General features: G+C 43.3%; 1 protein-coding gene across 1 annotated transcript in view; it reads right to left on the bottom strand.

Annotated features, from left to right (window-relative positions):
* The window catches only part of MEI1 (meiosis inhibitor 1), a 98,465-nt gene that overhangs the window by 58,678 nt on the left and 26,684 nt on the right, over nt 1–13,103 (bottom strand). Inside the window, exons 9-12 of the mRNA XM_008574472.1 lie at nt 4,958–5,072; nt 4,033–4,149; nt 2,755–2,854; nt 2,498–2,632 (exon numbers count right to left, since the gene is read on the bottom strand). Of these exons, the coding sequence (XP_008572694.1) occupies nt 2,498–2,632; nt 2,755–2,854; nt 4,033–4,149; nt 4,958–5,072 (467 nt within the window). The remainder of the gene's footprint in view (nt 1–2,497; nt 2,633–2,754; nt 2,855–4,032; nt 4,150–4,957; nt 5,073–13,103) is intronic.

Genomic DNA, 13,103 nt, shown 5'->3' with positions numbered 1-13,103 from the left:
CGGAAAAAAAAAAAAAAAAAAAAAAAAAAAAAAAAAAAAAAAAGAAACAGAAAAAAGATCAGAGGAGAGAACCAGACATGACTGAGTACCAACTATAGAGCCAGGGACTCAAATCTAATACTTCAGAACCCAAATTGAGTGTTTTTCTTTTATATGCCAGTAGCATGGGCAGACTGAGTTTGAATCTTCTAGAATAAGGTACCAAGCAGTTGGAAATGTGGTCTGGAGCTAAGGAAAGTACTGTAGTGGGCTGGATGGTGGTGCCCAAAGATCAGGTCCTAATCACTTGAACCTGAGAGTGTTACTTTATACAGTAAGGTTTTTATAGATATGATTAAATTAAGAATCTTGAGATGAGGAGATTATCCTGGATTATTCAGGGGAGCCCTAAATGCCATCATAAGTATCCTTGTAAGAGAGAAGCAGGGGGAGATTAGACACACATAGAGAGGAGAAGGCAATGTGATCATAGAGCAGTGACTGGAGTGATGTGGCCATATGCCAAGGAACCCCGAGCTGCCAGAAGCTGAAACAGGCAAGGAAGGAATCTCCCCCAGAGCTTTCAAAGGGAGTATGGCACTGTTGACACTGAGATTTCAGCCTATCAATATTGATTTTGGACCTCTAGCCTCCACAACCAGGAGAGGATAAATTTCTGTTGTTTTAGGCCACCAAGTTTGTAGTAATTTGTTCTTGTGACAATAGAAAACTAATACAGGCACTTTAGGCTAGAACTATAAATTTGGGCATCATCAACATATAGCTAGCAGCTGAAGCTCTGTGAATGGGTGAGAACATTCAAGGAGAAACTAGAGTAAGAGAATCAGGGCTAGAACACTGGAGTTCACAGGTATTAAAGAGTTGACAGCTTCTAGTTAAAGGCGATGGAGTCAACAGGTATAGTTACCTCTACTACTCCTTACCAAAATGAAAATAAAGGGATTTTTTTCAAGATATAAATCCAAAACCCAAAGAAAATACAGAAGACATCATAACATAATACTTTAGAAGTAACTGACTTAGAAAATCCGTGAAAGCAGAATCCTAAACCAGGAGTGGGGAAAGCCGAGAAGTAACCTCATTTGCTCCAGGAATTCCCCCAAAAGGCAGAGAAATTAGTGGCACGAAGTCCCTCTGGAAGTGGGGGAAAGTCTAGGCTGAAAAAAAAACTGGTCACAAATTTGTTTAAAGGCAATGGGAGGGCCGAGCCCGTGGCGCACTCGGGAGAGTGCGGCGCTGGGAGTGCAGCAGCGCTCCCACCGCGGGTTCGGATCCTGTATATGGATGGCCGGTGCGCTCACTGGCTGAGCGCGGTGCGGCCAGTCTCAAAAAGGACAAAAAATAAAATAAAATAAAATAAAGGCAATGGGATCCCTGGCTCCTTCTCTAACTTTACGACAAAGCACTTGGCAGAAGACTGGAGGCTTATTCTCTGAAGGCAAAACAAAGGGTCTCTAGATTATTCAGACAAAAGGTATTGTGCTGAAAATGGAGGGATTAACTGAAGTTTACATTTTGAATGTTGAGAGACCCTATTTAGCTCCCAGAACTCCCAGGCTTACCCTATCCTTGCAGTAACCTAACCAGCCCGAGAGAGGAGACCTAAAGATTATGACATCAGGGTTTCCCAAGGAAAAGGCCCGGGCAGCTCCTTAGTGAAATCCACAGTTGAGAAGCTCCACTCATGCACAGAACTTCCCATGAGCCTCATCCTTAAGTATGAGAAGATAGCCAAGGACTGCTAAACATCTGAATAAAGCTTCCAAAATGAGAGAGATTTTAAAAAGCCTCATCCTTAAGTATGAGAAGATAGCGAAGGACTGCTAAACATCTGAATAAAGCTTCCAAAATGAGAGAGATTTTAAAAAGCCAAAAAACTTAAAGGAGACTATGAAGGAAAGTGAATACTTCAATAAAACTCTCCTCAGATTTTTAAAAAATTATATACATGAAATAAGTATGGAATAAAATGCTAGAAAATACAAACAGACAGAATGGAAAGAGCTCTTCCAAATTAAAAATATAAAAGCAGGGCCGGCCCATGGCTCACTCGGGAGAGTGTGGTGCTGATAACACCAAGGCCCCGGGTTCGGATCCCATATAGGGATGGCCAGTTAGCTCACCGGGTGAGCGTGGTGCTGACAATACCAAGTCAAGGGTTAAGATCCCCTTACCGGTCATCTTTTTAAAAATATATATATAAAAGCAGAAGTAAAACACTCAATAGAAGGGTTGAAATATAAAGTCAAGAAAGTCTGCCAGAAGTTAGTACCTAATGACAAAAAGATAAAAATTGTCAGGAGACTAAGAAAATTAGATGGATCTAGGATGACTAACATCTAAACGGAAGTTTTAGAAAGAGAAAATAGAGTAGAGGAAATAAATAATTCAACAAAATTCCCCTGACCTAAAGGACAAGTGCCCCTGGAAGCTGCCCTGTCCTTGACAGGCCCTCAAGTACATGCAGTGGAAAGTTCAGCCTGCCTGCGTCTCTCACCTCAGAAAAGCAGAAATGGCCTTCACTGCCTCGGTGGCCACCTCCAGTACAGGGCTGCTCACTGCCTCTTGGAGGGCACGGCCAGCATCTCTGCACATGGCTGAGGTTGTGAACAGCTTGATCTCCTCTGGCTGCCTGAGAAATGGTAGATGACAAATGCATGGGTGAATTCCTATCACTGACCCACCAGCAATAAAAGCTCACTTTTTCTTCTCCAGTCTGGCCCTACAGGCCTGACGTTCCACTACTTTGCTTACCGAGTCAAGATCTCAGCAAAGAGCAGCAGGCCCTGCCTGTGCAGCTCCGTGTTGTTCATCTTCAGGCTTCCCTGTAGGCTCCTTACCACCGCCTCAATCCCTGCCACAGGATGATAGGATAGGTGACCAGCTCTGAACAGCATGTATTGTCTGGAGGACCATCATGGTAGGACCTGACAAGGTTGAGCTGACTCATCTCTATCTTTCCAACACCCAGCACAAGCCATAGCATAGGCCCTGGCACTCCAGGCATTCAGTGAAAGCCTACTGACCTGGCCATGTCTTCTCCACTTGATACACTCCTATTCCTCCTTGAAGAATCAGGTCAAAATTCCACTTCCCCAGGAAGCCTTCCCTGTTCCTCTTCTGATCTCCCACAGCTCCTGTGCTTCCCTCTAGAAGAACTCTAATCAGCTTGTGTTAAAATTTTCCATTTACATCTCTTTTCCCTCCTGAGGGCAGGGACCACATTACATCTCTAAATCTCTAGGTCTCAGCGTGGTGTGATCTCCCACAGCTCCTGTGCTTCCCTCTAGAAGAACTCTAATCAGCTTGTGTTAAAATTTTCCATTTACATCTCTTTTCCCTCCTGAGGGCAGGGACCACATTACATCTCTAAATCTCTAGGTCTCAGCGTGGTGCCTGACATAGACTAGGAACATAGAATATAAAATGAATGATTGAATGTTCCCACTCTAAAAATCCAGATGTGATATATGTGATATAAAAAGTCCCAGACAAGGAAGGTGTCACCAGTATGGAAGGAGAAAAGACAGTTTCAAGAAACTTTGAAAGGAGGGCTGGCCGGTTAGCTCAGTTGGTTACAATGTGGCACTGATAACACCAAAGTGAGGGTTCAATCACTGTACTGGCCAGCCACCCCCCCAAAAAAAGAAAAAAAGAAAGAAACTTTAAAAGGATGAATCAGCAAAACATAGGGACTAACTAGATGAGTAGATGTCCAGGACATGGGAAAGGATTGAATCCAAGGCTGAGTAACACCCTTCAGAGTTGTTCTCAATGTGCAACAGGAATTAATTTAGTGGCTATTCCCTTGCTGAAGAATCTAAACATACATACTTCTGCTAATTAGTGAACAGAACCATTTGGACATAAATATGTGCATATGGAATCTGGTAATGAGTTTGGGCTGATGGAAATGTCCAGACCCAGCACTGTCCTCCAAGGTAGAGGCTATCCCCCATCACTGCTTCTGCTACCCAACTTTGAACTGCTGTCCACCCAACCCAGAGCTAGTATAGGACCCCCACTACCTACCGTATACCGTATGGCACTTGGAAAAGAAGAATGGCTCTTCTGCCAAGAGTATCAAACAGTTGTAGCTGGACCAGACGAGCACTTCACTGGAAGAGGAAAGATGCTCAAAGAGGAACTCTGGCAGAGGAGAGAAGGAATAAAAATAAATGACAACCATATGATCATTATCCCTTAACTGATGCTAGGGCCTTGGATTTATTCAGGATCTTACTTCTGTTACTTCATCTGTTCACATACCCTCTCCATGAGACATGATCATCAATTCATAGATAAACTTGGAAAGTGCCCTCAGGGTTATGGCCTAACCTCTTTTTAACTGATGGGGAAACTGAAAGTCAGAGAGAGTCACTGTTCATGGCAGAGGTGGGACTGGAACTTAGGCCTAATTCACAGGATGGGAAGCAGCGTGATGCAGAAAAAGGAGTCTGTAGACACTTAATTTTATATCTCTGCCAATGACTAGCCTTGTTTATTTGAACCAGTTATTTCCCTTCTCTGGGCCTCAGTTTCCTTACCTACAAAATAGGGAAGATGAGGATCTAAATGTGGTAACATTTGCAATGCACCTGTGGGCATATTTCCCAGCTCATAACAGGCCCTCAAGAAACATTAGTTCCCTTTGCCTTCCTGGTCCATGGGTTTTCCACCACCCCACACTAGGTTTTTATTCCTAGATGGTCAAATAAATGACAAAAATTAGTAACAAACTGTTGCAGGTCACACAAGAATTCTGTAACAAGAGGACTCAGACATTATGAGGCCTACTTCCCAGAGTCTGCCATGTACACTTGAACCTGTCACCACCCCATCCCTCCAGTCTGTGTCATCAAAGATCCCCCAACAGGGCTACTACTGCTGCTGTGACCCTCTGGTCTCCAGCCAAAATCTGGGATCCTTGGAGGAGAAAGTTAGAAGGGTCCCCTACCTGGGATATCAGCCTGGATGAAGGCCAGGGCATGCTTCGCTGGGGAGTGGACCAACACCGCAGTTATACAGTGGGCACTGGCAATCTGCAGGATCTCATCTCTAGAGAGGAGAAGCTGGAGAAACAAACAGCAAAAAGTGCCCCAGTCACATCACTGACAGGACCAGAGAAATTGGCCTGAGGGCCTCAGGGCAGAAGCCTAATTCATCTCTGATCCCTCCTGTACTACACAGTGCCAAGCATGAGGATGGCACCCAGGGAGTGCAGTTATGGATTATGGAAAGGCATCTCTCTGTGAACAGTAGCAGATAAGAAATAGAATGAAACTACACAATGTAAAATCTACTACTGGCACTCAAAGAACATTAAAACCCATCAAGAAGTGCTCAGACCTTCATTAACAAAAGTCCTTTCACAGCCCTCATCTGGTCTTGATGTCTGCAACAATCCTGTGACAAAACAAGGGAGGGTTCCACTATGATCCTCACTTTACTGAACGTACAGAAAAAAGTTAATGTATTAGTCCGCTTATGTTGCTTATAACAAAATACTTGAAACTGGGTGACTTATAAGAAAAATGGCATTTATTGCTTACAGTTTCTGAGGCTGGGAAGGCCAAAGTCCATCTGGTGGTGGTGAAAGTGATTCAAGGGTCTCACATTGTAAGATGGTGGAAGCAGAGAAAGCACAGAGAGAGAGACAGACTCTCTTCTTTTTAAAACCCTCAGAACCACACTCTGACCACCATTTTCAATCCATTCACTTCTGCACAGTCCTACAATCCAATCACCTCTTCAAGGCTCCACCCTTCAATTACCATAATAGGATTTCCCAACCTCTTAACAGTCACAGTGGGGGCTAAATTTCTAATACATAAAACTTAAGGGGGCTGGCCCGTGGCTCACTTGGGAGAGAGTAGTGCTGATAACACCAGGGCCACGAGTTCAGATCCCTATACAGGGATGGCCAGTTACTCACTTGGGAAAGCATGGTGCTGATAACACCAAGTCAAAGGTGAAGATCCCCTTACCAGTCATCCTTTAAAAAGAAAAAACTTGAACACAGTTCAAGCTTCAATGAGTTTTGGGGGGACATACATTCTGCTCCTGGCCCCCCAAAACTCATGTCCTATTCAGATGCAAATACATTCATTTCAACCCGAGTCTTAACTTGTTTCAACTCAAAATTCCAAAGTTCAAGTCCCATGTGTGAAATCAATATAAGTTATCTACTTCCAAGATACAATGGTGGGACAAGCATAGGGTACATATTTGTGGAGTACACTAAAATTTATAAAGCAAATGTATTTCACAGGGCCTAGTTTCCAAAGCCTGCAGTTTCAGGTTTAGCCTAACTTCTTAAAATTACATATAGAATGTTAACCTTGCAAAAGACAGGAAACTTTCCACAGACTAAAGCTTCTGATACAGATATAGAATTGTAACACAGCAAAATTGCTGGCTCAAAGGGTAGATGTCCTTGGTGCAGGTTAACCTTATTTAATTGTTATGTAAACATACTAAGGAAATTGCTGTAGGGAAAGAAGATGTTTGCTAAGAACAAGCTTTTGTTTGGTGGATTGACTTAACCTTTTGCAAACTGCATTATGGAATGTCACTTTGTTATTTCACTCATGTTACCAGCTTCTATTGTTAAACTATACTTAGCCATAACCCCACTTATGTTGCTTTTCTGTAACTTTCTGGCCTGGAGAATAAGACAGAACTCCAATTCAGTGTTAATTTCCAAAAGGAATGTCTCTCTCTTGAGGGTTCTGGGAGGTTAACCCCTTCAGGGTGTCTCGCTGCTCAGAGGAAATGGGCTTTGCGTCTCCATCACCCAGGGCAAAGAGGTGGCAGATCCATGTGACGACAAAGAGAGTGCAACACATATTCCCATTCCAAAAGGGAGAAATAGGCCTAAAGAAAGGGGTAACAGGTCCCAAACAAGTCCAAAACCCAGCAGGACAGGCATTAAATCTCAAAGCTGGCAAATCATGTACCTTGGCTCCATGTTCCACCTCCTCTGCATGCTGGTGTGGGGGTTGGGTCCCCAAGTCCTCAGGCAGCTCTGCTCCTATGGCTTTCCTGGTTGCAGGCCATACTTCAGCTCTCCCAGGATGGGGTTCGACTCTGGTAGCTCCACAGGTCTGGGGTCTCCATGGCAGTCCTGCTCTCACAGTTCTACTAGACATGGCACTGATGGGGTTTCTCTGCTGCAACTCCAACCCCACATTTCCACTTGGCATTGCTCTAGCAAAGGTTGTTTTTGGTGAATCTGCCCCTGTGACAGATCTCTTCCTGGGCCCCCAGACTTTTCCGTACATCCTCTGAAATCAGGGTGGAGACTCCAAAGCCTCCCACAGCTCTATCATTCTGCAAGCCTGCAGACCTAACACCACGTGGATGCCACAAAGGCTTCCAGCTTGTATTTACCAAAGCTGCATGTCCAGCCACACCTGGGACCAATTTACCCACAGGTGGAATAGCTAAAGCAGCTCAGGTGCTGGTTCTAGAAGCAGTTTCCCGAGGTGGCCCTGGGCAGGGAGCCCTTGGAGGGCTCCTGAAGCCTGTTCCCCAAAACCATTCTGTCTCCCTAGGTCTTTGGGCCAGAAATGGAAGAGTTGGCCCCAGAGGGTTCTGCAATGCCTTCAGAGTCTTTTTCTCCTTCACTTGACAATCCCGTACTTTTGTGCTAATCTTAGCACCACTGAATTTCTCTTCTGAAAATTCTCTCTGCTTCTCTTCCACATGGCCACACTGAAAATTTTCCAAATCTTTAAACTCTGCTTGCCTTTTAAATTCTGGCTTTATGTCATGCCTTTGCCACCACAACTCAGAGTAGGCTGTTGCAAGTAGCTGTGCAGCTTCCTTAATGCTTTGCTGCTTAGAAATGTCTTCTGCTAAATACTCTGGTTCACAACTTCTAAGTTCCAGCTTCCATAGAGTCCTAGGGCATAGTGCAGCCAAGTTCTTTGCCAGTTCATAGCAAGGTTGATCTTTGCCCCAGCTTCCAATAAACTCCTTCTTATTCCTATCTGAGACCTCCTTAAAATGGTCTTTACAGTCCATGCCTCTATCAGCATTCTGCTCACCATCATGTAACCAGTCTCTGAGACATTCCAAACTTCTCCCTTGTCTTTTTGTCTTCTGACAAATCAAGGATTTTTCACACAACTGAGACACCTCCCCTATCAAAATTTTAGATCAGGCTACTCCTCTACTCAAAATACCTCAATGAATTTCCGTTGCACTCTGAATAAATCCAAACTTCTACAGGACACCATGGCTATTAGGAGTGCCTATACTACTTTCAGAAATTAAGCAAAGAGTTAACTGCAACCACAGATTTTAAATGTAGTAGAAACTAATCTTTTGGGGGCAAGTGCCCGGTAGAAAATACATCACCAGAAAAAGGAGAGCATGCCTGGTTTTAGAGCTTCAAAGGAAAAGGACCAAGTCACATTCATGTCTGCTAGAGATGCATCTAAGGACTGCAAGCTTAAACCCATCTTAGCCATATTGGACTTACAAATGGACATACAAACAGCCTTTCTGTTAGTATGTAAAGGAGTTTAGATTTTAATATTTATCTCACTCTCTTTTATAGAGGAAATGACATTGTATTTTATCTTAAGATGCCATTGATGTAAGATGAACCATTATTTATGTACCACTAGGAAAGAAAAAGTGCTGCTAATAAACTATGACACACGATTAATGGTAAAATGTCTCCCAATTTCCGAGCTCTTAAAATGCAGGAAAAAAATGTATCTTAGAATCAAAGAAATATGATATTTATCCATTAAGGACAATGATTCTTAGTTTAAAATGCATATTCCTGGGCCAGCCTGTGGCTCACATGGGAGAGTGTGGTGCTGATAACACCAAGGCCATGGGTTCAGATCCCTATATAGGGATGGCNCTGAAGCCTGTTCCCCAAAACCATTCTGTCTCCCTAGGTCTTTGGGCCAGAAATGGAAGAGTTGGCCCCAGAGGGTTCTGCAATGCCTTCAGAGTCTTTTTCTCCTTCACTTGACAATCCCGTACTTTTGTGCTAATCTTAGCACCACTGAATTTCTCTTCTGAAAATTCTCTCTGCTTCTCTTCCACATGGCCACACTGAAAATTTTCCAAATCTTTAAACTCTGCTTGCCTTTTAAATTCTGGCTTTATGTCATGCCTTTGCCACCACAACTCAGAGTAGGCTGTTGCAAGTAGCTGTGCAGCTTCCTTAATGCTTTGCTGCTTAGAAATGTCTTCTGCTAAATACTCTGGTTCACAACTTCTAAGTTCCAGCTTCCATAGAGTCCTAGGGCATAGTGCAGCCAAGTTCTTTGCCAGTTCATAGCAAGGTTGATCTTTGCCCCAGCTTCCAATAAACTCCTTCTTATTCCTATCTGAGACCTCCTTAAAATGGTCTTTACAGTCCATGCCTCTATCAGCATTCTGCTCACCATCATGTAACCAGTCTCTGAGACATTCCAAACTTCTCCCTTGTCTTTTTGTCTTCTGACAAATCAAGGATTTTTCACACAACTGAGACACCTCCCCTATCAAAATTTTAGATCAGGCTACTCCTCTACTCAAAATACCTCAATGAATTTCCGTTGCACTCTGAATAAATCCAAACTTCTACAGGACACCATGGCTATTAGGAGTGCCTATACTACTTTCAGAAATTAAGCAAAGAGTTAACTGCAACCACAGATTTTAAATGTAGTAGAAACTAATCTTTTGGGGGCAAGTGCCCGGTAGAAAATACATCACCAGAAAAAGGAGAGCATGCCTGGTTTTAGAGCTTCAAAGGAAAAGGACCAAGTCACATTCATGTCTGCTAGAGATGCATCTAAGGACTGCAAGCTTAAACCCATCTTAGCCATATTGGACTTACAAATGGACATACAAACAGCCTTTCTGTTAGTATGTAAAGGAGTTTAGATTTTAATATTTATCTCACTCTCTTTTATAGAGGAAATGACATTGTATTTTATCTTAAGATGCCATTGATGTAAGATGAACCATTATTTATGTACCACTAGGAAAGAAAAAGTGCTGCTAATAAACTATGACACACGATTAATGGTAAAATGTCTCCCAATTTCCGAGCTCTTAAAATGCAGGAAAAAAATGTATCTTAGAATCAAAGAAATATGATATTTATCCATTAAGGACAATGATTCTTAGTTTAAAATGCATATTCCTGGGCCAGCCTGTGGCTCACATGGGAGAGTGTGGTGCTGATAACACCAAGGCCATGGGTTCAGATCCCTATATAGGGATGGCCGGTTCGCTCACTTGGGAGAGCGTGGTGCTGACAACACCAAGTCAAGGGTTAAGATCCCCTTACCGGTCATCTTTTAATAAATAAATAAATAAATGCATATTCCTTATCATGAAAGAAACACTCCAACCCCATTTTTCAATCATAAAATTAATTATATACATTTTAAAAACCCTAATTGCTTACCAAGTCCTACCAGGGCTTGCCTGACTTGCCCTGCATAATCTCTAGCCTCATTTTGGGCCACTTCCCCTCACCTCCCACCCACTATCCAATCTTGATGTGTTTCTGGAACACATCAAGCCCTTCCCTTCCTCCAGCCTTTATCTGCTGTTCCTTCTATCTGAAAAGCTTTTCTGCCCATTCTTCATATCACTTCATATTAATTCTTCAAGTGTCAGCTCAAATGTCAGCTCTTCAGAGAGGCCCTCACCAACCACTCAACCTGTAAATAGCTTTGTCCACTACTATCTCATCTCTTTATTTTCTTCATAGCACTTATTACAATCTGTAATTACTTTGCTTGTTCATTTACTTAACTATCTGCCTTCTTCACTAGACTGTAAGCTCTGGGCAAGAAACTTGTCTGTTTACATACCACGGTATTCCCAGTGCCTAACATAGTGTGACTGATAACATCACATTAGTGCTGGTAGGTATTTGATGAAATGAACGAATCAACATTGCAACAGCAGGAATGCAAACATTGACAACGTATTCTGAGGGTCTTGAATTTTGGCAAAATAGGTTGATCACCAGCCCAAAGCAGGAAAGAATAGCATAGACTCTGGCAACTTAAAAAACTCCAGAATGAGGGCCAGCCCGAGGCTCACATGGGAGAGTGTGGTGCTGACAGCACCAGGTCAGGGGTTAAGATCCCCTTACTGGTCATCTTTAAAACAAAACAAAACAAAACAAAAACAAAACTCCAGAATGGAGGTATAAGGACACATGCCAATCTTATCTTTACTTAAAAATTTTATAGTTTGTTCATCATTGATCTTTTGCATTAATCTTGATTTTCTGAAATATTATTTATCTTGATTCCTGAGTTTTTTTAGCACACACTTAAATTTGTACCCAAGGCAAGTGCCTCACTTGCCTCCCCTAGTCCCGATCCCGCTGGTTTCTACAGTAAAATAAAACCCTGATCATCCAAAATTGTCAGTGGAAGAACAATCTCCACGTACGGGTGGAGGCCGGGACATCTAAACCAAGGTTCCTGTCTCTACAAAGCTCTCTCACCCTAGAGAAGCACTATTTAATCTCTGCCACTGCCCTCACCATGCTGCCTTGGTGCACTGTAAGGCCACAGGACCCTTTTTGTAAGTCCTTGTACCCCTGCTGGATCCAGGATCGAATGTGCTAACCACAAGTTAAACATGGACTCCAGGATGGCAGAAGAGAAATGAACATAGAAAGGTACCTGATATGAGATTTTCTGGTTCAGAGACACAGGACTTATTCTCCAGAGTTCATAGGCCTTGCCTGTATCATTCTAGAGACATCCCAGGGAAATGTGGAGGAGCTCTTGCTTTTTACCTATCCCAGCTGTGCCCTTCTCACTTCTGACCAGAACTCCTCCACCTTCCTGCAGAAGCCCCACAATCTGGTCAATCAACCCCTGCTACTACATGAGGATATGCAGCTCTGCCAGGCCCTGTACTGGGCATTGAGGAGAGAGACACCAGACTCAGGTCCTGCCCTGAAGAAGCTTCCAGTCAGTCAACTACAATGTGGTGAGATAAGCACTGTGACAGAAGGGCACATTCTTCCTAAAGGATCCAGGGTGACAGGGGAGCCCTATAAGCCTGAAGGCTGATTAACAAAGATCAACAAAGAGAGGAGAAAGGCTCTACAAGCAGAGGGAAAGAGCATCTGAACAGGCATAGAGACGGGATGACCTAGCAAGTGCAGGACCAGGGAGAAGTTGCATATGGCTGGGGTACTGGGTTGTGGGGCAGAAGAGACAAGTGAGGCAGAAAGGATGAGCAGGGTCCAGATAAAGAGGGCTTTGGGTACCAGGCTGAGCGGTTTATCCCTAAAGCAACTGAGGTGGCTTTATTTCTCTTGCTGTATTTATCGTTTTCTGTTTGTATCTACATTTTTAGGCAGCTCAGGTGTGAAGGGGAAGATGCAGAGATAAGAATTTACAACTGAAAAGAAAACTACTTTGAGTCTGAAACAGCCTGAATAAAAGTGATTCCATTTTGTCAAACCTTTAGATTTAAAAACTTGTTCTGGGCCAACCCGTGGCGCAGTCGGGAGAGTGCAGCACTGGGAGCGCAGCAGCGCTCCCGCCGAGGGTTCGGATCCTATATAGGAATGGCCAGTGCGCTCACTGGCTGAGCGCGGTGCTGCCGGCCACAAAAAAAGACAAAAAAAAAAAAAAAATACTTGTTCTCTCCTACAACTCAAACCATATAGCCTGCAGCTAATTGCCAGAACACAATGACTCTTGCTCACACATTGCACACAAAATAATTACAGAAAAATTATTAACCCAGTTGGCCATTCTTTATTAGCTTACTAACCTGATCTCATTTGAGCAAAACAGGAACTGAATCCATGGAGAACGAAGTATGATACTGGTCACCTCCCACCTGAGAAGTTCCTTGATGATTATCTGAAACACTCAAGTATATGTACATGTCCCCCTTGGTCACCATGAATCAGCGTTCCACCACAGACCCCTATAAAACCCTTTGACAAACCTGGGAGAGGCAGACATGGTCTTTGAGATATAAGTCTGCCATTTCCCCAGGCTGCTGGCTTCCTGATCAAAGGCTACCTTTCCTTACTCCGATTTTTTTTAATTGTAACAAAATTGATTGTACATATCTGTGGGGTACAGAGTTGAACA

This window comes from Galeopterus variegatus, unplaced genomic scaffold (assembly GCF_000696425.1).
Source record: "Galeopterus variegatus unplaced genomic scaffold, G_variegatus-3.0.2 Scaffold55, whole genome shotgun sequence".
Taxonomy (NCBI): domain Eukaryota; kingdom Metazoa; phylum Chordata; class Mammalia; order Dermoptera; family Cynocephalidae; genus Galeopterus; species Galeopterus variegatus.
Note: the sequence above shows the minus strand (reverse complement) of the source record. Positions and strands in the feature narration are given on the sequence as shown.